At 44.2% G+C, this 27,447-nt stretch overlaps 2 protein-coding genes across 3 annotated transcripts; one reads left to right on the top strand and one right to left on the bottom strand.

Annotated features, from left to right (window-relative positions):
* Window positions 1-767: 767 nt before the first annotated feature.
* C1R (complement C1r) lies at window positions 768-8,226 on the top strand. The gene is made up of 11 exons (XM_416518.8): window positions 768-863; window positions 1,628-1,856; window positions 2,074-2,266; window positions 2,446-2,589; window positions 2,748-2,944; window positions 3,443-3,590; window positions 3,675-3,796; window positions 4,435-4,513; window positions 4,935-5,075; window positions 6,640-6,714; window positions 6,942-8,226. Exons 1-11 carry the CDS (start codon window positions 856-858, stop codon window positions 7,742-7,744), a joined length of 2,139 nt encoding a protein of 712 aa, XP_416518.2. The 5' UTR covers window positions 768-855; the 3' UTR covers window positions 7,745-8,226.
* A 3,329-nt stretch (window positions 8,227-11,555) lies between these two features.
* C1S (complement C1s) lies at window positions 11,556-20,662 on the bottom strand. Of its 2 annotated transcripts, none has more exons than NM_001030777.2 (12): window positions 20,612-20,662; window positions 20,116-20,171; window positions 19,514-19,718; window positions 18,100-18,277; window positions 17,710-17,835; window positions 16,729-16,928; window positions 16,374-16,527; window positions 16,001-16,116; window positions 15,698-15,776; window positions 15,314-15,451; window positions 14,739-14,813; window positions 11,556-12,834 (listed from the first exon to the last, which is right to left on the bottom strand). In NM_001030777.2, the coding sequence occupies exons 2-12, from the start codon at window positions 20,118-20,120 to the stop codon at window positions 12,038-12,040; spliced, it is 2,073 nt and encodes a 690-aa protein (NP_001025948.1). In that variant the 5' UTR covers window positions 20,121-20,171; window positions 20,612-20,662; the 3' UTR covers window positions 11,556-12,037. The 2 variants fall into 2 exon arrangements, with proteins under 2 accessions (NP_001025948.1, XP_046795671.1); XM_046939715.1 differs by having other exon boundaries at window positions 11,562-12,834; window positions 20,400-20,662.
* Window positions 20,663-27,447: the final 6,785 nt, after the last annotated feature.

The raw sequence follows: 27,447 nt of genomic DNA, 5'->3' as shown, positions 1-27,447 counted from the left end.
AAAGCTGTGAAACGCTGAAGTTTGTGAAGTTCAGTGCAAGGCTTGGGCACTGTGCTGATGAAAGCCTGAAACGTGTTTGCAAGTTGTTATCTTTTCTCATTTCTCCATTCAATAACAAAGGCTTTATCCATCTTGTTTCTCTTAAAAACGCTTCAGACAATTGCAGGACACGCAGCAAATAAGAGCCTTTGGAAAAAAACACTTGTTCTCAGAATGCTTATAATTCTATAGGCCTGTTCACTGTTATTAATGCCTACTTAACTCAAAAGGCTGAGGCTTCTTTCTTTCCCTGAAGAAGTTCCCGGTTTCCATCTCAGTGAATAAATACATGAAGAAGTGGTCGGAGGCATTCTTCAGCAAATCAGAACAGAGGAGAGGTGAGGTTTTTTGATGGTTTCATTTTGTACAGTTCATATTTTAAAAAAATATTGTGAAGACTGCAATTTCTGTGCTTCTCTCTATACCAGAAAACTGCCCAAGAAGGAGTAGGAGAAGCTGTAGGGGCTGCTGGAATGCAGTTAAAATCATCACCAAAGATCTCCGGAAAGCACTTTTCTTCCTCCTCGCCCTTTTCTGTGGAAATGAAAGTCTGCTTCTGCCTGGCTAGGGTTTAAGAGCCCCCTAAAGCCCTCCCCGGCTCGAGGCCGGTGTCTGCGCGGAGCTGCAGCAGCTGGGCAGCAGAGGGCAGCAGGCGCCCTGCTGGAGGAGCCCGGTCCCGTCCCGGCTGCCCACAGCCCGGCTCTGCCTTCCCGCCCACTGCTCTTCTCACCGCCCCCCGCGCGCAGCTGGGGACAGGGCAGCTCGGGCTGGGACGGAGCGGGCAGAGAGAGGGCAGCGGGCACCGCGGCCGAGCGCATGGAGATGTGAGTGTGGGGAACGGGAACGCAACACCTTTCCGGGAGCGTGGTGGGCGATTAGGCTCTTCCACGGAGATGAACGGGTCAAAAAGGCTTACCTCGTGCTTGCTATCCCTCCGTTAAACCTTTGCTAGGGCTAAGGAAGAAGGATCGACCTGGTGATCTTTTCATGAGATCCGCGCAATGGGGGTGTTTTGCAGGAGTACTGATAGTCCCATTTCCCAGAGAGGGAGGGGGAAAAGAAAGAGAAACAAACGAGAGCCAGTTTTTTCAGGAGGACGACTTGGGCATGGCTGGGCTGCGGGTTACACTGCAGGCACTGCAAGATTGCTTATTAGTAAACTGAGGTTGAGGTCTTCAGATAATGACCACATCAATGAGGCAGAACCCTAAACTGGCGACAGTCAGAAGTGATTCACTAGCCCAGAGCAGGGAACCACGCTTACAGTGGTTCTGAAGAACCTAGCCCATAGCTGCTGGGAACAAACAGCCGCTGCTTGGGGAATTCGCCTATGTTCCCCCCAAGTGCTTGCCAGGTGAACAAATCTCTTTGGCTGGATCGTGACACCTTGCTGGAGTTGGTCAGTGCTGATGTTTTCATTTCCGTGGTTCTTCTTGTTCCTGAGTGATCCTAGCCGAGAGCTGGACCTGCAGCTAGGCCTCCTCGTGTTTGCATTTTGCTAGACAACTTGCAAGCCTGTGGAGTCTCTCCCCTGATTTTGGATGACTGAGTTTTGTGCAATGTCGTAATTTGCTTGCCATGTTCACAGGCACACTCCTTTTCTCCTGTGGGCCACCCTCTTTACTGGAGTGATCAGTTCCGGTCCAGTCCCGAGAAAGTTATTTGGGGAGATCAGATCCCCAAATTATCCCAAGCCATACCCCAACAATAACATCAGCAGTTGGGATATCATTGTTCCCAAAGGCTATGTGGTGAAGCTGACCTTCAGATATTTTGACCTGGAGCCATCAGAGACCTGTTTCTATGACTATGTTAAGGTATGTGGATAGATATCTGGGGCAATTGGTGGCTGGAAATGGGAATCTAGAGGCATGCTGTTCATTCACGAGGCTTCCTCTCACTCTTCCCATAGAGGATTGGGAAGGAGCTAAAGACGGTAACAGGTGAAGCAGATATCGGCATTTTGTGGTTGGATATTAGTGGTGCATAACTGCCTGTTATGAGGCTACAGTGATTTCCCCTTAACCTTGACAGATCAGAGCAGACAAGAAGAGCTTGGGGCGATACTGTGGGCAGCTTGGGTCAACCACAGGCAATCACCCAGGAAGAAAGGAGTTTGTATCTAAGGGAAACAGGATGCATCTTTCATTTCACTCTGATTTCTCCAATGAAGACAATGGCGTGGTCGTTCCCTACAGGGGCTTCCTGGCCTATTATAAAGCTGTGGGTGAGTAGGAGACAATCTGTTATGCAGAAAGAAGCTTTGCAGGTCCAACTAATTTTCCTCCTTGACAGGCAAATCAAGAGATTCCTTGAGCAAAGATACTGATCTCTGTATACTTTCAGTGTACAGCAGATAGGTTTGACGCTTTCCTCCTCTTAACCCAGTATCTCTTACCTCTTCAGATCTTGATGAATGTGATCCTGACAATGCTGCTGAGGATGATGAGGGGCTTCGGTGCCAGCATATCTGTCACAACTATGTGGGTGGCTACTTCTGTTCTTGCCGACCTGGCTATCAGCTCCAAAGTGACTACCGCTCCTGCAAAGGTAAACTGAAATTCTGAAAGATCGGATGGAATATGGAGGATTCCAGAGCAGGAGCCCTTCCGCCAGGAAGGGTGGGAGAAGTGGTTTAGGAAGCAGTTAACGGGACAGCAGCTGGCACAGCCCCATCTTGTGACCTTTGCTTTCTTCCTCTACACCAGTGGAGTGCAGCAGTGAGTTGTTCACAGAGGCATCTGGGTACCTGAGCAGCCCAGAGTACCCCCACCCCTATCCTGAAGACCTCCAGTGTAACTACAGCATCCGTCTGGAAAAAGGCCTGTCTGTCATCCTAAAGTTCTTGGAACCTTTTGAGATTGATGACCACCAGCAAGTCCATTGTCCCTATGATCAGCTCCAGGTACTGGAAATTAGCAGACTCCCCTTAAGGCCCTGCTGCCAGGGCTGAACAGGAATTGTGCAGATACCACTACTAGCATGAGAAATACAGGATTAGTACAGAAAGAATGCCCTGCTATGGAAAACTGAGCTGTTCCCTTGTCCTTCCCTCAGAACCTTTAATTACCATTGTCCTGAGACCAAGAGGCTCTGGGTCACACATTCCTGTGAATGGAGCAAAAAAAAAACCAAAACATCATTTTTATTGAGGTTTTATGTCCTTTTGCTTTAGTCTCAGGATTCAGATTGGTTGATAGCTCTGATTCCCACAGTGAAGGAGAAGTAGAGCTTGTATTTGGTCACTCATTTGTTCTGACAGTGCAGCCATCAGCAAAGATGGGTCAGACAGCCAGCCCACCTGTCATTAGGCACTTCGGCAAACTTGGTCTGGATTGAGATAAGGATACTGAAGAGAAGATGTGTATGTTTCTGTCCCTGAGATACTTGATTTTGTCACTAGATCCAAGCACGAGGGAGAGAGATCGGTGAATTCTGTGGCAAGAAGTCACCTGGCAGCATAGAAACCAAAAGCAATGAGGTGGACATACTCTTCTTCACTGATGAATCAGGGTACAGTCGCGGTTGGAAGATCCACTACACCTCGGAGAGTAAGATATCTCTGCCCCAGTGACTGCTAGAGCCTATCTACACCATTTATTAATAACCACCCACTCGATCCCCTTTTCTAACAGGAATACGGTGCCCACAGCCTGTCCCACGGGATCAGTTTACCATCATCAGAGACCTGCAACCTGTGTATCGATATCAAGACTATTTCATTGTCAGCTGCCAGACTGGCTATAACTTGGTGGAGGTGAGATCCCTTCTTATCTCCCTTCAGCTGTATTCTGCCTTCTCTTCAGTCCATGTCTTTCAACTTTCAGTAAAGTTTTCTTTGGAGATTTCACTCCTGGCAATCTTTTGCAATTTCTGTTTTTCCATGAATGTGTAGGCAATTTTTTCCCAGTGTTTTCTCCTTTCCTAACCTCCTTCCTAGTACATTCTCTGTCTCTCAAAAAGGTAAGGCCCTGTAGATGAGAGAACAAAGATCCCAGGAAGAACTGGTAAATAAGAGTCTCTCTTTGAGAGGATATGAAATCAGACTTGAAGCAGAATATGCTATCTGCCTTCATTGCCATCCTGCTGTTGGGACTCTGTACCATCAGCACCTCAGACCTCTCAAATTTTTATGGTTGCTGGCTGCTTACATTTTGGCTCTTTATGCATAATTTGTAGTCTGTAGCAAACACAAGATAGAAAGAAGGCAGCAAGGGGAGAGGCCAGCAATTGGAGCACAGTGCTGTGAGAGAGCAGTAGAAAGACAGGCAGTTGGGATAATATTTTTGTGTGAGGGAAGGGAATTTGAGTATTGTGTGAAGGGAATATGAGGCTCCATGCAGCCAGCAGTGTTTTTTTTTTCCTGTTTTTTTTTTTTTCTGTGTGTGTATGCAGGGCAACCGGACGCTGCTGTCCTTCACTGCTGTCTGCCAGGCTGATGGGACATGGCATCAACCCATGCCCCGCTGTGAAAGTGAGTGAGCTGAGTGCTGAAATTTTGTCCCTTGCTCTAAGTTATTCCCTCAAGTATGCAGGGAGTTCAGCGTCTCTGACTCAGTTTGTCTTTGGCCATAGGTATGCTGACTGGAAGGTCTGTGAAGGCCACTTAGTCCACTGTTAACTTTCATTACACTTTTTGTTTCCAAAAACCTAAATGTTTTTCCTCCCCTACAGAAATGCATAAAATATCACTAAGAAGTCAATACAATGTTCTAACATCTAAAAGCAGAAGATCCCAGTTTGGGATCCGTTTTGGAACAACCACTCTCTGCCCACTGTACTAATTGGTCCTCACTATCCTTCACAACATGGCCGCAGTACAAATCAAGCCTTATCCTACAGGTATTAAGACTGTCTTTTATTCATCTCTTTTTTCCTCTCTTTCTTTTTTGTAGTTGTGAACTGTGGCAGCCCTGCAAAACTGACCAATGGAATATTCAGTTATGTTAACAAACCTGCGAACAACACCTACCAGTCAGTGATCACATACCAGTGTAATGAACCGTACTATCACATTGTCACCAGAGGAGGAGGTGGTGAGTTCTGATCACACACACATACTGAAATACTGAAATAAAAAGCCCACTACAGTCTCCAGTTAGAATTTCCCTAATCTCTACTCACTGGTCTTGAGGCTCCCGTGAAGGCTTCCCAACCTTTTCTTGGCTCTTCTGCATAGGTCCTGAGGTTTGTTGCAACCTTACTTCATTCCCAGAGTCCTTCATATCCCTCCTCCAGGCTCTCCTTAACTTTGTTGAAGGTTTAATTCATGATTCTCATGACAGTCATCTGCAGTCATGACTTCTTTTTTCTCTGGTGGATTTCATTCTTTCACCAAGATTTGAGGCACAATGCACCAGTATGCTGCAACCCAATCACAGAAATCCACATTGCTCCAGATGCCAATAAATAAAATCCAGTCCACTGTAATGCGGTTTACTCCCTTTGGAATACTGTCCAACAGCAGAGACATCTAGAGGCTGAATAACATACATGCAGAAAAATCTATGTTGCAAGTCAGAAAAATTAAGGGAACATTCCAAACCATTCACTTGCCTTTTTTTTTTGCACCTGAGATGTGATTTGACAACATAGGAGTTTTGGTGACAAGAAAAACATAAAAAGTCCATGATTTCCTTGCCCTGGCTGTTCATTTCACTTCCACAGAAATGAATAACTATATAAATAAATACACCTGAATCCGTTCCTGGATATGATTGGCAACACAGACCCACAAACAGTTCTGCAGTATGCCTCAGAGTTGACACACTGGCATTGAGGGCAAGGAATATGCAGCTAAGGGGGTGCTTTAACTTGATACTAATGTTGAATTTGACTATTTTTGCACCAGCATTTAACTCCTTGCTGAAGAGTCGGAGCTCAATCTGAACAGGTCAAAATCAGGAACAAGTAAATATCAGCACTACCACATGTAAAATTCTGATGGGAAAGTGTCAGCTTTCAAAGAGAACAGGAAAGAGTTTCTTGGAAACGTTTAATACAGTATAAGTTGTATAAAATGTATTGATTGTATATAAATTATTTTTAGTCACCACCACTAGCTTTCTGAGAAAAGCAGTTAATTTTGGAGGTAGTGGAATTTGTGTTGAGACATGACCCACAAACTATGTGATGAGAAATACAGACTCAGAAATAGACACTTAACATGTATAGTAACAGATTAATCTTTTTCCTGTTTCTGGGTCAAAACACACTGTCCTACGCTCTGCAAACAACTGCAACCAGAGACTTGAATGTAAAATCCCCATATCTTCCTTATACCCTTCTTTGGGCTAAATAAAGTCAAACAGGGCTCTGCAAGCATGTGAAGTTAGTACTCACTCAGCTGACACTTCAGGCTTTTCTTCTACAGAAGTGGTGCCTGAACTTTCCTGTTCTTCACCTGGAACTGAGGCACTTCAAGATGCATGTGTCCCATGGGAACACATTCCAGATTACAGTACAGGCAGCTTTTCCTAAAAAAGGGTACTTCTGGGGTTGGAGGGCTGACTGCAGCATGTGGGACTCCTTGGAGAGAGGAACCCTTCCATTCTTCCTGCTCCGTGCCTGGGTCTCATTCACTCCTGTCTCATTCTACAGATAGATACACCTGCTCTTCTGAGGGAACCTGGGTGGATCGAGATGGCCAGAAGAGGATTCCTGCCTGCTTGCCAGGTCAGTAAAAAACTATAACATTGTCTGGTGTTTTCCTATCAGTGCTTATTGCCAGTACAAAGCAGGGACAAAATGCAGAGAGGAGAGTGGGAGTAATGGTGTCAGTGAGGAAGGACAGGGAAATACATCCAGGAAGACAAAAGTAAGGTGAACAGTGATGATGTAGGAAAGAGAGAGACAAGCCAGGGCAATAAAGGATGTCATGATTTCCTTGCCTTTCTCCGCAGTGTGTGGGAAGCCGGACAACCCTGTTATTGGAGTCCAGAGGATTGTGGGTGGTAAAAAAGCCCGCGAGGGCAATTTCCCTTGGCAGGCTCTGACTGAAATCCATGGACGTGGAGGTGGAGCACTCCTGAGTGATCGCTGGATCTTGACAGCTGCCCACACCATCTTCCCCAAAGGGTCAGCAAGGAACAATGTAAGCCTCGATGAGCTAGCAAAGGATGCTAGCATTTTCCTTGGCCACAGTGATGTAGAACAGATCATCAGGATGGGTAACCACCCCGTACATAGGATCTTTATCCATCCTGATTACAATCCTAACGATGAGCATAACTACAACGGAGACATAGCACTGCTGGAGCTGAAATACCCAGTAACCCTAGGCCCTACGGTACTGCCCATCTGTCTCCCAGATACTAGCAACACCACATTCTACATGGATGGGTACATGGGCTACGTGAGTGGCTTTGGTGTGGAAAAAAACTTTCTTTCAAATAATTTGAAATATGTGCAACTACCAGCAGTTTCTCGCGAGAAATGCCAGAGTTGGCTGGATAGTAAGAAAAGAGAGAATCCTATGGTTTTCTCTGAGAACATGTTCTGCGCTGGCTTCCTCAGGGAGAAACGAGATACATGCCAGGGGGATAGTGGGAGTGCCTTCACAGTGTTAGACTTGGAAAGTGGTCGGTGGGTGGCGACTGGTATTGTTTCTTGGGGTATCGGCTGTGCCCAAGGTTATGGCTTCTACACCAAGATCCTCGGCTATTTGGACTGGATCAAAGGGATAATAAAGGAGGATACGCTCTAAGTGTTCCTGTCCAGCTGAAGAATTGCTGATACCATATAGATTTCCAGATACAGAAAATCATATCCAAAGCTTTTGTTGATGTCCTAAAGACTTTTCAAACACAGAGACCACGTAACCTTAATCACAAGCATTTCTGAAAACCACCATGTTGTCTGATGAATTTTTGGTGGCACCATCAAAACTTAGCAAAACTGCTGTCCTACCAGCAATTTGTGGGAGGCCTTTCTAGGTGTTCTAGTTCTTCCAAATGCAGTCTTACTATTGGATGAAGCCTTAATAATATCAGAGATCTCATGGCAGCAAACATACTATTGTCTAAAGTGCTGGCAGTATCATCAAACTACTGCAGTCTAATCTTGTAGGCCACGTTGCATGGAAAGTTTGCAGTGCAGCAAACCTTGAAAGATGTGCTGAGTACAGTGTGCATATACCTATTGACATCAGTGAAATTCTATGAATATTAAAATAATTGCTGGAGAAAACAGGTGTGTTATGTTTCTCTGTCTTTGTTTTTTAACAACTACTACATATTCCCTATAACTGAAAGCAAATTACAGACTTCATCTATAGAGGGATTGCCTTATCTGCCACTAAAATATTTCTAGTTTTGTAACTGCAAGTGGGAGTTGCTCTCTTCTCACAAGGCTGTTGTTACCCAGTCTGAAACTGTAGATGGTTTCAAGGGAGTCAAGAGTCAACTGCGTAATGCCACATTCAGAAGATAAGGAATACAACGATCAGATTTGTGAAGAAAAGTTCCCAGGAATATTTACTGAGCAGAATTTGATAGCGGATTTTTTTGCGTACTATATGAAATAAAGCTCTAACTGCAGAACGGTAGCTCTAAAATGATTCTGACTCAGAGAGAAGAAGATGCCTCTAGTGTTGTGGATATTCTCTGCAGTTGTTTCTTAAGTAGTTTTGTTACCAGAGATCCTTGTTCTTGAGACAGGAGAACTCTGGGTGTGAGATCACAGTTGTCTTCTTGCTCTGTTTTCAGAGCAAGACCTATGATCCGGGTCCAGATCCCTAGTGTCAAGATCTCTCATTTGCTCTCGAGTTAATACACCCTGAGGATTGATCTGTGAAATTGTATGCCTGATATAAACTCACTCATGACCTCCAGAAGTCAGAATTCTATTGATTTTGCCAATTGTATGGGCAAAACAGAACAAAGGCAAGTAAATGTAAGATTGCAGAATCATAGAATCATTAGGGTTGGAAAAGGCCACTAAGATCATCTCCAACCGTCAACCCATTATCACCATGCCCACTAAACCATGTGTCCCAATGCCACATGTACCCTTTTCTTGAAAACCTCCAGTGATGATGATTCCATGACCTCCCTGTGCAGCCCGTGCCAGTAATTCACCACTCTTTCTCAGAAGAAATTTTTCCTTGTATCCAATCTGAACCTCCCCTGGTGCAACTTAAGGCCATTACTTCTCGTGCTATCTCTAGTTACCCAGAAAAGGAGGCTGAACCCCACCTCACCACAGTCTCCTTTCAGGTAATTGTAGAGAAGGAGGAGGTCTTTCCTGAGCCTCCTCTTCTCCAGACTGAACAATCCCAGTTTCCTCAGCCGCTCTTCATAAAACTTGTTCCAGACCCTTCACCAGCTTTGTTGCCCTTCTTTGGACATGCTCCAGAACCTCAGTTTCTTTCTTGTAGTAAGGGGCCCAAAGCTGAGCACAGTGCTTGAGGTGCAGCCTCACCAGAGCCACCTCTCTGGTGCTCCTGCTGACTGCACTGTTTCTATTAGCAGCCAACGGCATCTGCCATTGGCTTACTTGGCCACCCGGGCACACTGTTGAATCGACTTCACCCGGCTGTTAAGTAAGATGTCCAGATCCACAGGAGCAATGAATTAACCCCAGTCTTTGGGGAGGGAAGGAAGACTGAGGCATATGCAGTTAGGGAATATTCCGTACTCCAGAAACAGAATTTCTGGGATGCTCAGTGAGTTCAAGTGACAAAAACAACAAAATATCCAACTCTTCAGTCATTGTAAAAATTAGGAAAAAATGCTGAGAAGCCATCATAAACACCTTCTGCTTTGCAGTAAGCTACAAAAACTTGGGCACCTGGCAAGGAAGACAAACAATTTTCCCCGTGTCTGCAGATAACTGTGTCCAACTCCTGGCCCCTAGGACCACCCAAAAATCAGACTGTATGCCTGAGAGCAGTGTTCAAATGCTCCTCGAACTCCAGCAGCTTGGGGCCATGCCCCCTGCCATGGGCAGCCTGTTCTAGGGCCCCACCACCCTCTGGTGAAGAACCTTTCCCCAGCCCCCACCTGCCTCTCCCTGACACAGTTCCATTCCCTCGGGCCCTGTCGCTGTCACCAGAGAGCGGAGTTCAGCACTAATTCCCTCGTGAGGAGCTGCTGGCTGCCATAAGGCCTCCCAGCAGCCTCCTCTGTTTTGAGCTAAGGGACCTGAGCTGCCCCTCCAGACCCTTCACCATCTTTGTAGTCCTCCTTTGGATTCTCTCTGATAGTTTTACATCCTTCTTATATTGTGGTCCCCAAAACTGCACACAGTACTCGAGGTGAGGCTACACTAGAGCAGAGCAGAGTGGGACAATCCCTTTTCCTCCTGCCACTATCAATGCTGAGCCTGAAGCACCCCAGGGTATGGTTGGCCCTTTTGGCCACCAGGGCACACAGCTGACTCCAATTCAATTTGATGTCAACCAGATTCCACAGATGGGCTAAAATTACAGTCTTAACTGTCCAGGAGGAACAATTCCCTTTTGCGCTCCATAAGATGAAAGCTTAGAAGAGCCCACATACAATAGCAACATGGAGGAATGACTATAAAACTTGACACTAGATTAAAGTTGGCACATACAGTTATACAAATGAAAATCATTCAACATCCTGTAGGTAACAGGAATGTGGTATAAGATCCTTGGTTACAAGCCCCACAACAAAACAGCATTTTGCTTGTCACATATACTGAGAAACGGAAGGTGCTTGAGCTGAGTGCAGGAGTCTATATGAAGTCTCCCGGGAGATGCACACACCATCCTCACCATTTCCTAGACTTTCAGAAAAATTTAAGCTCCAAGAGAAAGCATCCAGTCCAGTATTCTGGTGATGGTAGGACTAGCTTTGGAGCTTCAGGGTCTTGCCTGGGCAAGCTCTGAAGATATTCAGTATGACATAGGTTCCCCAGTTTTCTGTGGTACATGTTCCAGTGCCCATTGTCTCTTGTCTCTCTTTACCTTTTTGAAGAGTCTGCTGTCCAATCCTTCTTTAGGCAGCTGAAGACAGTAGTCAGATCCCTTTCTTAGCTTCTTCCTTTTCAAGCTGAACAGAGTTCTCATAATCTTTCTTCATGTGCCATCTGCGCCAGTCCCCTGACCATCTTAGTCAAAAGATTACTGTGAAGGATTTGGATTTAAAGTCGTGTTCTGGAGCAGAAGACACTCTTAACACATATTAGATAATCTTCTCCCACAGTACTACCTTCCCAAAATCAGGTAACCTTTATTTCTTATCTAACACAATAAAGTTTGAAAAAATAAGCCCTAGGTACAGTTAAATGATAGTTTTGAAGATATTCTGTTCTTCTGCTTAGCTTGATTCAGAAGACTGAAGCCCTTGTTGCTGGCGGTTGTTGGTCAGTGTGCTGCAACTAGCTCAGAAGAAATTCATAGAAACTCTTGTGTAGAGAAGTAAGGGAGTGTAAGTTAGAGTTTGACAAAAGCTGGCACTATGTTTGTTCAGTATGTGACTCAGTTCTTGATTTAGGGAGTTTCGGGGAGATCTAGGTCTAGACCGAGAAGGAGAAGGACAGTACACACATGGGAAGCAAGTTTGGACATTCTTTAATACCATTAGATATTCTGAGCAATACAGGAAATACGGAAATCAGAAACTAGGCTTTGAACCTATCCTGAGACTAATAATTATTCTCTCTCCTCTTCGTTGTGATCTCCCTGTCAGGTAGGGCATGGGTAGGTCTTCATCAAGTGGGAAAAATGAAACAGAAAAACTGAGAGGAAGCAGAAGGAGCCTCCTTATACAGAACAGCATCTTCCTCTTATGCTTCCTCATAGTAATGCGTGGAAGGAGAAAGTGAAATTCCTTTACCAGTCACAGTGACAGAGGGAAAAAAACAATACATATTCCTGACTATTGACTCACTCTGCACAGACACAGTGAGTTACCCTGTTATACATGAAAAGTGAACAGAACCATAGCCAGTCTTATTATTATTATTACTACCAGAATATGTAACCATCACATTTAGGAAGAGTGACTGTGCTAAAGGGAGAAAGAGCTAATCAGCTAATTATGCTGGGCTTCTTTGTGTCATGCTTATTCATGGTCTCTGTAATCCAGTCCACATAGCGCACTACCTTGGTGTAGAGACCAAAGGTACCACATCTTGGTCCCCAGGAGACCAACCCAGCCACATAGGACTGGCTGCTATTAAAAGGATCTTGGACAGAATAAGCTCCACCACTATCCCCGTTACAGCTGTCCTTGCCACCACCAGCACAGATCATATTGTCGGTGAACCGGTATGCACTGGAATCAGCAGAGCCCTCTGGTTTCACAGAACGACACTTGTCCATGTCCACCACAGGAATCTGGGCCTTCCAAAGATAGTTGGGCAGTCTTCCTTTCTCTCTCTTCCCCCAGCCAGCAATATAGCCTAGAGTCCCTATTTGTAGTTCATATTCAGGTGATTTACCAGGAAGACAGAGGGGTGAGATGTTTGGACCCATCTCCACAGGTTCCTTCAGCTTCAGTAGTGCAATATCATTATCAAAATCAGTTCTGTGGGTGTTTGTAGGCAGCCTCTTCCAGCCTGGATGGATGAATGATGCCTCTGGAACCAGCTGCTTGCCATTGCGCAAAGCTGTTTCACCAATATTGATTGTCCCAGCATACATTGTAGGCAAATCATATCCATCCAGCACATGAGCTGCAGTCATTACCCATCTTTCAGAGATGAGCACACCAGCTCCTCTTGGACTATGAAAAAACACCTGCCATGGAAAGTTGCCTTTTGCTGCAAGAGTGCCTCCAAAAATCTTTCCCGTCTCTCGGATAGGATTACTAGGTATGCCACAGACTAGAAGGAAAAGAAAAAAGAAGAACCAGATGGGAGAATTAGCAGTTAGAAACAGAGGTTTAACTGGTAACACTAAAATGCCCATAGTCCCCACTTTCTTGTATCTTCTAGATCATTTTTTATTCTGAGCAACTAACTTCTGTTTATATTCTATGCCACAGAATTCATAGAAGTTGAAAGGAGCATTTACAGAGAAATTCAAGGAAATTCAAGCAAAAATCCTATCAAACATTCAGTTTAGGCTGAAAATGCTCATTCTCAAATTCTTGTTTCTGTAAAGCTGTTGTCAACGAATCAGTGCTGGGTTTGCCTAAGCTCAAAATTTCACTGTGTTGTAGTTAGCATTTTTGCTTTGCTGAGTTACATCCTGTAGGTAAAAGTAAATATTTTTTCAAGTATTATAAAAAATATATTTTTAAGCACTTAGAAGAATGAAACTATTCTTTGAAAGGATTTGTTTTGTGCATATGTGTGAACTGCAGATAGTCTCAGATTGGGTGTTCATATGTGTTATTAGTGTTCTTTTTTTCCATTTTTTCTTTTTTCTTTCCTTTCCATTTTTTAGTATGTAAAATCTTAAGCAATGGGTCAGTGCAGATCTTATCTGAGTCCCGTGGGTGCAGAAATGCTCTGTGTCTTTGAATAAAATGTTACATCAGGTTATGCAGAATGTGGCATACGGGCAGAAATAAGGCTGGTCATTATTACATAGACAGGAAATTGATTGCTTTTCACATTGTCTGCTTTACATTGAACCCTTAGGCATACTGTAAGAGATTAAGGAAATATATAAGAGATTAAGGTAAGTAGCTCCCAATTCAAATGAAGCAGAAGAAGGGACCTCTGGACATCTCCACTTCAACCCCTGCTCACTCCTAACTACCCTTCCCCCCTCCTCCTAACTGCAAAGCAAGGCTGCTCTGTGGCTCTGTAAGGCAACTTACGGGCATTTCTAAGGCTGGTGATTACCCAGCCTCTCTGGCCCACAGCTTCAGTGCTCTGGGAAACATTTTTCCTTAAACACTCTCAGAATTTACTTTGTTAAAATTTTGCTCATTGCCTTTTATTGCCTTGCGTCTCTATGTCTCCCTGAGAAAACTTGGTTTCACATTCTTTGTAACCTTCTGTTCGGTTGAACGTTATTTGAGCTTCATCTTTCATTTTGTCTTTTGCACTGTACACTGGTATAGCCCGAGCCACTGACTGACTTGGCTCATAAGAGTTGAACAATCTTCAGCTGGGCCTTGTACTTTCAAATGAGGTTTTAAGGATTTGGAGTAACAAAGGGGCATGACGTACAGATAGCAGTAGGAATTCTGCCTCCATTAAGAGAGGCTGTTAAGCTGAACAGTGTTCAGAATGCATCAAATTTTAAATTCTCTTTATGATCTGAAGTTAATACTCAGCCACAACTGCAAGAAGTGAGGAGCAGACATAATACCCATGCACTTTCCTCCTTAATTTCTCCCATGAATACAATGAGAGGACAAGAAAGTCTTGGATAGAGATATTGCTTAAGCTTTCAGACCCGTTAAGTGTTGCTGAATACTGAAGGACATGCGCTCCTAAAGCGCTTAGGTTTTAGATTTAGACTTCAAGTGAGAGTGGTGAAAGTCTTTTCCCTATAGTGCCACGTCACCAGTGATTGATGGAAACTGTACCCAAGGAGAGTTTGAAGAGAAGCTACAGCTCTCAGTACTGTTTAGGAGGGACTGAGGAGAGAAAGACCTGGTATTGCTGGACATCTCTTTTGACCTGTCAGTCTTTTTGCTACGCGCAAAAGAGTCAGAGATCTGAAGAACTGAATGTGCACACTTGAAGGTACGCAGAAACACAGAGTAAGTGAAAGAAGCATGGATCTTTGTTACTACGTATGCATACGTATTCACAGGTTTTGATAGTACCTGCAACACATGTTGGTAGCTCTGTTCCCATTTCTTCACTGATCCATTGTCCACTGGCTGAGCATTGATAAACCGCTTTGAAAACACAAGAAAAGAGTGCCAGAAGGATACAATCCAGAGGAAGAGAGTGTAAGCAGTGTTATTGTATAAGACAGTGTATTAACCTTATCATCTCCAAAGCAAGCACAGCTTGATAAATATTGGCGAGATCTCTCTAAAAGCAGAGAACTCCACCTGGGTGCTTCTGCCCCTTTTTAGGAGGGACCTCATCTAATAGGCTTCTTAAGTCCTTCTCCATCAGAAAGGTATGGTAAAAATCTCTGTGGTTCATATACCAGACAAATGGAGATAGGACTTGCCAATACATCTAAGGTCAACACCCCTATTATAGACATTATGCCAGTTATATTAAACACAAAAGCAACACAAAACTACTGTCTGCAACCCCACACCAGTAAGAATCTTTTCACAGCCTTGACTTAATGGGGTATAATCCCAGTTCCATGACAATGGCAGTACTAATTCTTAGGCCTTTCATCAAATAAATATGTTTCTGTAGCAGACACAACACTTACCTTCCTCTTTGTTTTGTAAGGTATAGTAAGGTGCTTTGCAGAAATACTGGACAGTAGCTTGGTACAGAGGCTCATGAAGTTCAGAGATGTAGACATAGTTACCATTGTCAATAGGACTGGGATCACCACAGTTCACAGCTGTAGAGAAGAAACAAACAATCAACAACAATCAAAGGGATATCTTCACCAATCTGATTATTCTGTAGTATGGGAAACCACACAGCTCTGCTGATCCATGTATGGTCATTCATGCTTACTTCCTCTGTCCTTTCAGCATGCTCACATCCCAGTCCTTCATTGTTCTCCTAGTCTGGAGATAGTGTGTCTAGAGCATAAATACCCCATTAAAGTCTGCTTCCCACAATACAGAGACAGGTCACTTACGAACACAGCTGAAATCAGAGTTGCTCCATTCACCATTGTTCTGACATATGGAGTGAAAAGTCCTGATGCTGTCATATTGCTAGGGGAAAGAACATGACACATATAAGTCACTGGCCATGAGATATATCTGAAATAGACACTCTAGTGGAGGTTCCTCAGGATGCTGCAGTTGCTGGAAAAAAATTGCACTTGATACAGCTGTGGCAAAAACATTGAGCCCTTTTGTTCAAGACACCCGATGGGAAATAGCAGGAAGCTGCTGGGAGGGGCAAAGAGGGCATATGCTTTTTTTGTGTAACTTACCCTCACAATTTCATACCCTTCCACACATGTCACCTTCACACTGTCCGTGAAGATATACCTGTCCTTCTTTGGGTCAAGAACAGAATTGGGAGTGACACTCGGGAGACAGGTTATGGCTTTGAAGAGATAAGAGGAAATCAATGGTTAACTGATTCAAAGTTTACTTTTCTTCAAGTAACAATTTTTTTTCTTCACAGTGATTATTCTCTCTCATTAACAGGCATCCTTTGTTTAGTTAATAGCCCCTTAGCTGTGACTAGCAAACCCAGCAGCCTGAACATGTTAACATGCTGTTGTACCATGAATCTGACCTGGGGGAAGGTCTTTCCCTAACCCAACAGCAGAGAGAAGGTATCCCTAAGTGTGTACTCACGTTCAGCATAGTAGCGTATTTTCCAGCCTTTGCGCTGTACCATATGGTTTGTCTGAAAAATTATGTCAAGAATGTTGCTCCTAGTTTTGATTTCAGGAGGACCTGGGAATTTGCTGCCACAATAGGGACCATAACGCCGCTTTCCAGAGACAAGCTGGGAAAATAATGAACAAGAAGTGATGAAATACAAAATGTATACACAAAGAGATTCCTAATAACTTTATTTTTTAGTATTCCCAAAAACTTTAAAAGGCAGCATAGATGAAATTAAAGTTAAGCAATCTTCATTTCTGAATATGAGGACATCTCTGGGGAGACCCAGAGCATCCTGACTTCCTCCCTACCCCATACCTACTGTTAAACTGTCACGGCAATTCCCTGTTGAGTCGGCTGGTTCCACGTCAAAGTCGTCACTGTGTATGGTCAACGCCACAAAGTAGCCTGACTTCAGAACCACTTGGTACTTGCACTGTGAGTTCTCTGGGTATTGATTGGGATAGTTTGGACTAGCAATCTCCCCTGATGGCTCAGTGAAGACATTGCCACTGCAGTTCACTAGGATTAAGGAGCAGAGAAAGGACTCAGAAAGGAGATGGTTCAATTATGAAGCAGAGAAGCTTTCCTTCTTCCACTGTATCTCCAGTCTCTCCAGTCACCTGCATTAACCACATCTAACACTGCATTTTCCCAAGAAACTGAAAACAATCACAACTCCTTAATCAGTTTACGAGGGACCTTAACTTCTAGTAGCCTGACCTACCTTGCCTGCTTGTCTATCCTTTGGAAGACAACTTCCTGGTGTCCTCAGTACTAGGGAACAGCTTCAGCATATCACTAATTTTGTTCAGCCTTGCTTAGTGTCCTCTCTTTCTCCCTCCATCTTTTTTTTTTTTTCTTTACCTTCCACTTATGATTTAGACCCTCTTCTCTCGTGTAGGTCCTCATCTTATACCTCTTTCAGTATGTCTCATTTGTGACTTTGCTTTTTTTTTTTTTTAATCAAACCAAGCAACCTTGTGTTTTTATCTTCTTTGAACAACTTTGTTTTGTCAGGAATTAAAAGATTTACAGTATGCTAAGAGGGATCTCCATCACAGTCCTTAGAGAATATCATATAATAGTTTCTTAATTCTCTTGACACACACACAAAAAGAATGTTAAGAATTCACAAAGTCACAGTCTACTGCCAGTTCAGATTTGCACTGGGATGTCCTTTTCATTATAACATATCTGCTGTGAATGACTGAGAAGGTTAGCAGAGAAAGATCAAGCACAGTATCCCACTTGGCCTAAATTAACTCTTTTTTGTTGACCACAACTCATGTAGATCTCTTACCTCCACATGTTTTCTTATCTTCATAGAGGAAATAATCTGGTGGGCAGGTACAGAAATAACCTCCAATATAATTATTACAGTAATGACTGCAAAGTTCATCCACAAAATCTGTGCACTCATCCAAGTCTACAAGTGTGAAAAGAAAATATGTCAGGTTAGTAGCAGGCCCTAAGGGCAGGAGAAAGATGGGAAAGTGAAGTAAATACTAGCAAACAACAAGGAAAATATACCTTGAAGGCAGCACTTAGACTGGCCACATTGGAAAGCAGTCCTGTCTGTCTGGATCTCTCTTAAATAAGACTTTTTCATAAGGAAACCCATTCTGACAGCTTACCTCCCCTCCTACTCTTGAACACTACAGAGATTCAGAGGAGTCTGTTTTAACCTTACCCACTGCAACATAGTAGGCTGCAAAACCAGTGAAACGCTCCTCATTGGAAAAGTCTGATTGGAAGGTCATAGTCAGGGTGTTATAAGGCATATAAAATTCCTCCACAATCGGGGAGCCAGGGGCATGAGTTTTCTTACTCCCACAGAGCAAACGTTCAACACGGCCACCAGAGAGGATCTGCAGGAGAATTCAGAAAGGTCTTGTCTCGTTACTGGAATATGTGCAATTACCAGTAGTTGAGTCCTATAGTTTATAGATGACTAATCAAAGGCTTCTAAGTTGCATTTATTTCTCGTGACATTTAGATTTATCTCTTAGCGCACAGCCATGTCACAGTTAGCAGAAGGGCCTAAGGCTACTTTTCCATCCAGAGATGGTCAAGGGCAGAAGACAGTCAGCCAAGGTACAACTGAACAGAATCCCTAGAGAACAAATTTCTCACTATATGTAAGATCCTTGAGGAATGTTTCCTCTTACTGGCTTCCCAGCTCTGAAAGACCTGTTCTGATTTTCCAGATAGCAAATTATGTCAAAGGTTAACACACTAAAACTCTCAGTTAACAACCTTTCCTCAGGCCCACACATCCAAACAAATTAAAACTCTGTTTCAAAACCAATGGCTGACAGTCTGCAGAGCAACCTAACAGGTATATTGGTTTGTTGCAGGTGGATATGTTGTTGTATCCTCAAGCAAAGCACACCCATTCTGCAATCCCACACTGGTCCTTGTCCAGGATTTCCTGGCACTGCACTTGGTCTTACTGCCCCTTTTTACACATACTTACTGCAGGAGGGGATGGTCTAATTTATGTCTCTCTGTGTGGAAATGTTAGATGTTTTGTGCCCCATGGAACAACATGGAGGAGAAACAGTAGGGTTCTATGTTTAAAATAGGTGCAAAGATTGGGACAATAGGCCATTGCATTTTTTTCTGAGTAGCCACGGTCCAGACGCAGATCTCTTGACTGTTTTTAACTTTACTCATTACCAATCAACCTCCACCTTCATTAATTGTTTATGTTCACTCATGGACTAATTCTGAATAATTTCATGAACAGAAACTCAATGCCCTTTCTACAAGAATGGGCATTTTCATGGGTATCTGTATCCGTGCTTTGCAATACGGAGGTGTTATTAATGGGTTCTTCCAATGGATATGAGAAGAACACAGGGAGTGCAGCACAGATATCATGCTCAGTTGACAGACATGCTCACGTCATTATGAAGTAAACTTACATTAATGTAGGGACTGTTAGCACAGATATTTTCAGTCACTTGGGCTTATTTGGGATCATAACAGAAAGAATGCATCTCTTCTTCCAGCCTTGAGCTTTGTATGCAGCCCTGCTGTTATATACTATTCCTTGACTTTTTGTCTTTTTCGCTCTTGATGAGAACAGGGAGGGACAGTACCTTCACAGAGTCATATTCGCAGTTCTGCGAAGGTTCAAGATCTAAATGCGTGAAGTAAAGGCGAATGCCATATCCTGGAGGGACCTGGATTTCCCAAGATTCCTGCAGATCATTTGGGTATGCCTGAGGATAATTGGGTGACAAGATCTCACCATACATGGAGGCTGCATTAGCCCAGACAGGGTGACAGAAGAAGATAAGGTACCTGAGAAAAGAGGAAGAAAGATAACATTGCAGAAGTCTTCTCCATGTGCATATGCACACAGTCCCTAGTGAAAAGGTTAGTCTTTGGCAGCATGTAGCAAACAGCATTGTTCCTGTCTTTGGAAATCTAACGGGCTTGTCTTCTCCTGCAGAATTTCAAACTGAAAGAGTACAACTTCCATCCTGCTCTTTGCTTCTCTCCAGCTGTAGAGGAATGGTAATGTTGCAGAAATTGCAAAGGAGGGTCTTAAATTACATTTCTTGCTTCACTATCTTGTTTTCACGGCTTCTTGGGCAATAGATGCAGTCAGATTCGTGAATCATTAGATTAAAAGAAAAACACCATTCATAAAATGAAATTATTAATAAAGCTGCCCCGTGGAGATTCAGTAACTTACCACATCTGGAAAAAGCCGACCTTCTTTCCTGAAAACATTCAGGGATTGGACTTTGCCTGGGACAAAAAACATTGTGATTGATTAATGTCACCTGTACGTCTGCATGCCTGTTACAGATGCCAAAGACTCTAACACTCCAGGTTCATGGAAAAGTCACCAATGATTTGCTTTAAATGCAAGATTACTCACTGCTCCTTCCTGCATACAGCAACCCCAAGCACTGAGGAGGTATGCTGGGCTCACTGCTGACAAAATGGAGCAGCGATCTCTAGGTTGTTACTCACAGGTACTTGTGTCCTCCCCTTACGTCCACCAGTGTCTCCAAAGAGCATTACAAAGCCTAACAAACTGACAGAAAGCACCTCCCAACCAAGGAGCCCAATTCGTTCTTCCCAGCACCCCAGCATGGGGGCAGCACGCACTGACCCTCCTAGCTGTCAGACAGGGACACTCAGGAATATTTTCGTTCCCCATTTCTAAAGCTTGTGATATTTACCTTCTCTCCCTAGGCCATGTGTTCTTCTTCACTCCTGTCTTCTCTTTTCTCTTTTTGTTTCCTTTTCACTCCAACAGTATTCAAGCCTGTGGTATGGGGAAGAGAGCTTTCATCTGCAAGGTTGCAGCACCCCCTAGCAGTATGATGTAGCTTTCAGCTTTCCCGGTCGGATGTGATTCAGGAAAAAAGCGTACCAGCTTTCAGCAAAAGAGGGAATTTCCAGAACAAGTTGCACAACCTTGTTGGCTCTGGCTGAGTGGGGGAGTGCACATATCTGGTCTGAATTAGAGATTTTCGGGAAATCAGATGACTTTTGGGAAAAGGGAGGGGAAAAGAGCTTTCAGATGCCTCCCATCTCTCTCTCTCTCCCTCCTCCCTCAGAAAGTCATAGATAAACTTCAAAGGGTGTAGAACAGGCAAAGTCCACACAAGAATGGACCTAGGGCTCTCGCATGGAAAAAAATGTTTGATCATCTGCTCTGGAGACCACTTTGTTGGAAATCTGTTCTGGGACTGAAAACCTGTGGCCAGAGGCTGCTGCTGCTCCTAATCTTATGCTTGAGAAGTGCATTTATGGGGGGGGGGGGGGGGGGGGGGGGGGGGGGGAAGGAGGGAAAAGTAGTGATCTTTCAAAGTCATGCCTCTTTGAGGATACCAACAGTAGTTAGCATGCACTATTTTGCTGTTTTTTATTATGGCCACCCTCCTATGAGAACCACTAAGAACTCCTAACTATCTATAACTACTTACAAAGTGAATTTTAAGTAAAAGCAGCTAACTCTTCATTCAGGCTTAGCCCTGGACCAAGTTAGATCTAAGACCATAAAGAAAAGGAGGACCCTTGATGAGGAAAGGTTGAGGGAACTGGGCTTGTTTAGTTTGGAGAAGAGAAGGCTCCAGGGAGACCTCATTGTGGCCTTCCAGTACTTGAAGGGAGCATATAAACAGGAAGGGGAACGGCTATTTACGAGGGTGGATAGTGATAGGACAAGGGGGAATGGTTTTAAACTGTGGCAGGGGAGGTTTAGGTTGGATATTAGGAAGAAGTTTTTCACCCAGAGAGTGGTGACGCACTGGAACGGGTTGCCCAAGGAGGTTGTGGATGCCCCATCCCTGGAGGCATTCAAGGCCAGGCTGAATGTGGCTCTGGGCAGCCTGGTCTGGTGGTTGGTGACCCTGCACATAGCAGGGGGGTTGAAACTCATGAATGAAATGATCCTTGTGGTCCTTTTCAACCCAGGCCATTCTATGATTCTGTGATTCTATGATTCTATAATCCTATGATTCTAATCCAGCCAGTGCCCACAAGCCAAGACCAAAATGCTACTGTGCAAGCCAAAAGACCTGCCACTAATACTCTAGAAAACCTCACCAACTAGCTACACTGGGGCTGGACTGTAAATGAAAGTGTAAAACTCCATTATACCCTCTACCATCTACAATCAGCACAACGTGCTCCAGAGCTTGTTTTGGCCTGAAGAAAAACATTCAAGTTTCAACAGGCCATAGGCAAAGTGTTTTAGCAAAGCTCATGTGAAAGACTCCTTTATATTGTCAAGGGAGAGAAACACCTACAGATGAATCATAACAGACTTTGCTGTACTCAGGATCAAGGATTTACCTGAAGAACATTCCCACTCAGTTTTATTGTCTAACTGAGAATGGGAAGAAAAATAAAACAGTATGTCATCTTGCCCATGATTCCTCTAGGGAACACAGCATTATGTTTTTAACTGGAGTTCTAAGAACTGGGAAAACAGTGATGAAAGATACAAAGCAAATAACAGTGAAACATTTTCTCCTCGGAACTGGGCAAAACAAAAACTCTACCGGTGACATTTTAAGTCACAATCTCGTTTTAAAATGGACATGACAGAAGTAAAAGAAGCGTGTGCTGATATATTCTGCATGTCTTTGCATCACAAGGAATGGTGTATCTTCATATGAACCTGACTCAGCTAGTCTGCCACAGTGGTCAAAATTAATGTGTGTGTAAATATTGATAATTAGTAGGAAGGTAAATGCCTATTAATTAAGAAAAAGAATATTGAAGTTAGTGGGGAAAAAAAAGAAGGCAGCTGCATTTTCTGTGGGCACATATCTGCATAATGTTAGCTATTCATGCAGAAGACCAGTGATGTTAAGGTATACATTTAAATTAAACATACAGCATTTTTTGCATTTGTCTAGATATGTGTTGTAAAACAGCTAGGTCATGTGTATTTTACAATTCACTGAAACTACATCAGAAATCACATGAAATTAATAATTCAAAAGAGGCAAAATCGTGCCATCGAGGTTAATAAATGCTTCCATTAAGGTTGTCAATGCAATAAGATTCCACTCTGAGGCATATGCATTCTTCTGAATTCCTAAATTACATGACCACATACTAGTTTTCCCAAAGTGCTCCTGCTTCCTTCATTGTGTAAGACAAATCTTTTCTTAAGATGAGTCAGAACTGTATAGCTGTAACCTTTCTGGCAGATGCTACAAAGAGTAGTAGTGTTCATTTTTTCATAAAATTACCATCTCTAACACACGTGGCTGGCTTGTCTCCCCCATGAAGATGGAAGGAAAAAAGGTTTTTCCTGATTTCTTAAGAAAATCCAGATTTTTCTATTTGGAAACACCGAGTCAGTGCATAAAACAAAAGGAATAAATATTAAAAGAAAAAAAATAATCCAAATCCCAACATTAATGAGGCCAAATCCATCAGCAGGGAATCAAGGATATGTAAGTAGCAAGTAAAACATCTGATCCTCTGTGACCTTGGCAGAAAGTTGCCCATTTCCCTTTCTGCTAACACAATAATTCAGTGAGTTTCTTGCATGCAGCACTTCCTCAGCTTAGCTCTTCTGACTTAGGCGAGTTTTGTTGGTAGTGGTTAAAATCAGAGCCAGAGAAATCCCCCAAAGACCTGTCTGTGTAATGGCTCAAAACCATTGTATATAACCCCCTGACACCTACCTCTGCATGCTGTCTTAGAGAGTTCTTCACAGGCTGTTCATCTCTGTTAGTTACATTTTTCCCTGTCCTCTCCATGCTCTTTCCTCATCTTAGCAATTCCCAGATGCAGGCTTCATTCAGATCTAATTATATTCTGACTCTTTCTCCCTGTCAGTGCTGAATCACAAATTTCAGTTCATCATACTCTCCAGATAGTCAGCCTCCTTCTCAGTAACCTACTCCTCTCCCATAGCCATTTAAATCAGGATAGGCTTCTTGGGTAGCCTGTGAAAAAAGGCACCAGCAAGACGAGGCACAAAGATTCCCATTTCAGTTCTTCAGTGCAGAGGAGACAGCCCTAGAAAGTAAGTCCTGCAAGAGTTTGTGAAGAACTTGGATGGGGTCTTGTGCAGCTGTGGTCTGCATGAACACAATCAATAAAACAAATTTGCAGAGGCTTCAGCAGTTACATTCCTTTATTAATACATTGAGCTAACAGGAACCTTAAGTTTCACAGCGAACAACAATGTAGTGCCATGAAATCACTATATTCTTCCAAGACAGTAAAGAGAGATTTTTGGTAATGTCTTCTCCTCCTCCTCTTCCTAAACACAGCAGTGCACTGAAAGTTTAACAGGGAAAACACTGAGAAATAACGGCATTCATCATGGTATGAATCTCAAAATCAGCACTGTGCTCTGACCTGAAGTGTCTATTTAGCATTTAATATAAGCAGGTCAAATATAGCAACGTTTCAAGCAATAGAAAACAGAACCTCATAGTGGAAACCGTTAGGCAATCTCAGGAGCAGATGCCACTTCTGAACCCCTTATATGACAGTAGTAAATTACAGAAACAAGGAAGTCTAGATCTATTTCACTGTACATATAGCTAACTGATTGCAAGTGATTATTTTTTTATTTTACAGAGTGGACGTCTCAAATAAGTTACTCTATGCACTAAAGCAGCGTTTCATGGATTTGTTACTTCAGCTACTCAAGAAAATTATGGACCTAGAAGTTCATCCAGCCCAGCAAATAGTGCCTTAATTCCCCCTTTGTCTGAAATCATAGATCAGACTTGCGGATGGACCAGTGGATGACTTTAGGAGGACACTATCAGAGACAGATCAAAATGGTCCAAAGCCATTTTTGCTGGCTGCAAACGTGGCCTACAAAACCAGAGGCTTTTGCCTTTCTCAAAGTAGAAGGAGTCTGCATCCACGAGAAGACAGAGCTGTGCTTGAGCCACAGATGCACTGATGTATGCAGAAAGCTCAACCCAATGCTCTAAGTCCCACTTGCAAGCTCAGTAGAGAACAAACAGCCCAACAGAAGGTGAGGTATGCTACAGAAAACAGTGGCATGGCTGATGCGAAGTTACAGCCTCGCCTCTGTAGCAAAGCCTTTGGCCATGGCATCTCATAATCCTCCATGTATGACCTAATTTTTTTACAGAATGAAAAGGGAGGGAAAGAACAGGAAAAGGGGAAGGATGGGGGTAGGGGAAGAGATACGTGGAGATTTAAGGATGATGTTTAAGGCACAAACATATGGCTATCTTTCCCTGTTACAGCTTCCCATTTGTGGCTACGTAAAACTTAAAAACTAACAAGCCAGAAGTTTTATCTGTGTCTTATTGTTTCCATGACCTCCTTGGATCTTTCTTGTATGAGTGGTCTCATCACTTTTAAACTCATTCATGGATTTTACTGAAACGTTATAACAACAAGCAAACAGTCAAGCAGGATAGAAACAAGAGCTTATAACTCCAGAAGCAGTATTAAATCTATAGGATTATTTAATTTTATCAAACATGGCAGAAAGTTTGCTTATGGAGTGGACTCACTCAGGAGTGATGCCAGCAGGCCTGTCTCTCTCATCTGGCTCTCCACTTTCATGAAACCTCTACAAATATGGCAGCCCATTCCTTGCCAAATATGACCAAGGGAATGATAGAGTCAGTACGTGCACAGAGGCCTCATTAACTTGGGAAATGAGTTTGAAACCCATAAATTTGCACAATTAAACAGACGGATATTCAGTCAGCTCTTGGGCTTTACAAAAAGTTTGGCTAACAGTGACCAGTTAGGGTGAACATGACATCCTACTTGTAAACTTAAACAGGCTATCTAAGAAGGGTTTCTAACCCCCTGCTGACCACCCTGGCCTACTGCTCCACACTCTGCACTGCCTGTAAGGGACTTGTGTAAGTCAGAGTTGAGACCTTCCCTTCTTCCACACTTCCTTACTGCACTGATTACTCTTCATTCCCATTTTTATCACCTTCTTGTCAGCCTTGGGGCCCTGTCGAGGTGTTTTCTGAACATCTCCGAGGCTGCAGATCTCCCAGGTTAAGTGCCTCTTCCCATGGTGAACTACCCTTTGGTCTACTTGAAACTTCCCATGTGACAGTGTGAAACCATGGCTTCTCGCTGTTTCAGTGTGGACCTCTGAAGGGAGGCTTTAGCATTCCTTATGTTCCTAAGACATTGCCTTTGACCTCAGGTGCAAGGCATTTGTTTTTCTGAACTTTGTGAGGTTTCTGTTAAACCATTACTTCATGCTTTTCATCCCTTATCTATGTTAACGTCTGAATTCTGACTTCTGCCATACTGCTCATCATACACGGAAACTTACTCACTTTCAAGACTTTTCAACCTATTTTTCTCTCTAATTCTGCCACTATGGGGCAGAAAAAACACGGGGGGGGGGGGGGGGGGGGGGGGGAAGGGGGAAGAAGCAAGCCCACAATACATCATTTACTGTGAAACTGTGGTGAAACGGGTGAAGACAAATGATTATTCCCCTCCATGTGGCACTGATAAAGCTGTATCTGCCCACTGTGGGTTCTCCAGCAAAAGAGAGATGGGAGCAAACTCACCAGAGTCCAGTGGATGACCAGTACTGAGGAACCCGCATTTTTTAGCCAGGAAGAAGGCAAGGGGGTAAGACTTTTAGCCTGGCTTTCTGAGCCAATGAGGCCCACGTGAGCACATTGCCCACAGCAGCTACTGCCAGAAGGCTGGCTATCATGGGGATGGAGCTGTAACCAGGCTCTTCCCGTGATAAGAAGCATTGGGCACAGCATGCAACAGATGCAATTCGGAATATAATCAGGAAAAAAGAACACCTTCCCCACGAGTGGCTCAGCGCTGTCACAGGGGCACGGAGAGGTGCGGACACACTGAGAAACTGCCAGGCCACGGACCTGCTGAGGCCCCTAACGGTGCGGCTCTGTGCCTGCGCCGCCAGCTCGCTTTGGGCAGGGCTTGAGTGACACATAAAAACGGGAACGCGAGTGAGAGGATCGGTTCCGCTGCACCTGAACCCGGCAGCCAGGAGGAGAACTCGCGGCGTACCCACAGGGCTCCCGTAGCACGAGTCAACTAGAAACTGTGCGGCAGAGCCACCTAGTGACCGCAAGGAGCGGGGTGCCGCAGGGACAGAGCGTGCAACGGCGCTCTGTGGGGGAAGCGACCCTCTGAGGGGCACGGCAGCTGAGCTGCCCTCCGGGAGCCACCGCGAGGGCTGAGCAAGGCGCTTGGTCCCCAGGCGGCGGGGCGGCGGGGCCCCACAGCCCGTCACCGCGCGGCCCTGCCCGGTTCCGCTCCAACGAACGTTAGCGCCACGCGCCTCTTGCCCGCGAGTAACCCCTACCCGACCACATCCCCTACCCCTCCCTGTCCGTCTCTCTCCTGTCCGGATACAGCCAATGGGAAGGCGAGCTCCGCCTCGCCGGCGCGGCCCCGCCCCCGCCTCTCGGGTCGGGCCCCGCCCTCGCGGGCGCTTTCTCCAATCATTGGCTAGCGGGGACACCTCGCGGCACCGCCCACTCGCGGGGTAACCTTTGCCTTACTGAGCGCAGAGCCCCGCCCCTCTGCCAAC

This window comes from Gallus gallus, chromosome 1, assembly GCF_016699485.2.
Source record: "Gallus gallus isolate bGalGal1 chromosome 1, bGalGal1.mat.broiler.GRCg7b, whole genome shotgun sequence".
Taxonomy (NCBI): domain Eukaryota; kingdom Metazoa; phylum Chordata; class Aves; order Galliformes; family Phasianidae; genus Gallus; species Gallus gallus.
This window is presented reverse-complemented; position numbering and strand designations above follow the sequence as displayed.

Coding starts and splice junctions, on each gene's coding strand:
- C1R (XM_416518.8), top strand. Junction 2,590..2,747: donor TGACTACCGCTCCTGCAAAG/GTAAACTGAAAT, acceptor CCTCTACACCAG/TGGAGTGCAGCAGTGAGTTG. Junction 3,797..4,434: donor CTGGCTATAACTTGGTGGAG/GTGAGATCCCTT, acceptor GTGTGTATGCAG/GGCAACCGGACGCTGCTGTC.
- C1S (XM_046939715.1), bottom strand. CDS start 20,153: ATGTTTTCAGGAAAGAAGGTCGGCTTTTTCCAGATGTG. Junction 18,278..19,513: donor GCGAATATGACTCTGTGAAG/GTACTGTCCCTC, acceptor ATTCTCCTGCAG/ATCCTCTCTGGTGGCCGTGT. Junction 16,528..16,728: donor ATTGCCGTGACAGTTTAACA/GTAGGTATGGGG, acceptor TTATTTTCCCAG/CTTGTCTCTGGAAAGCGGCG.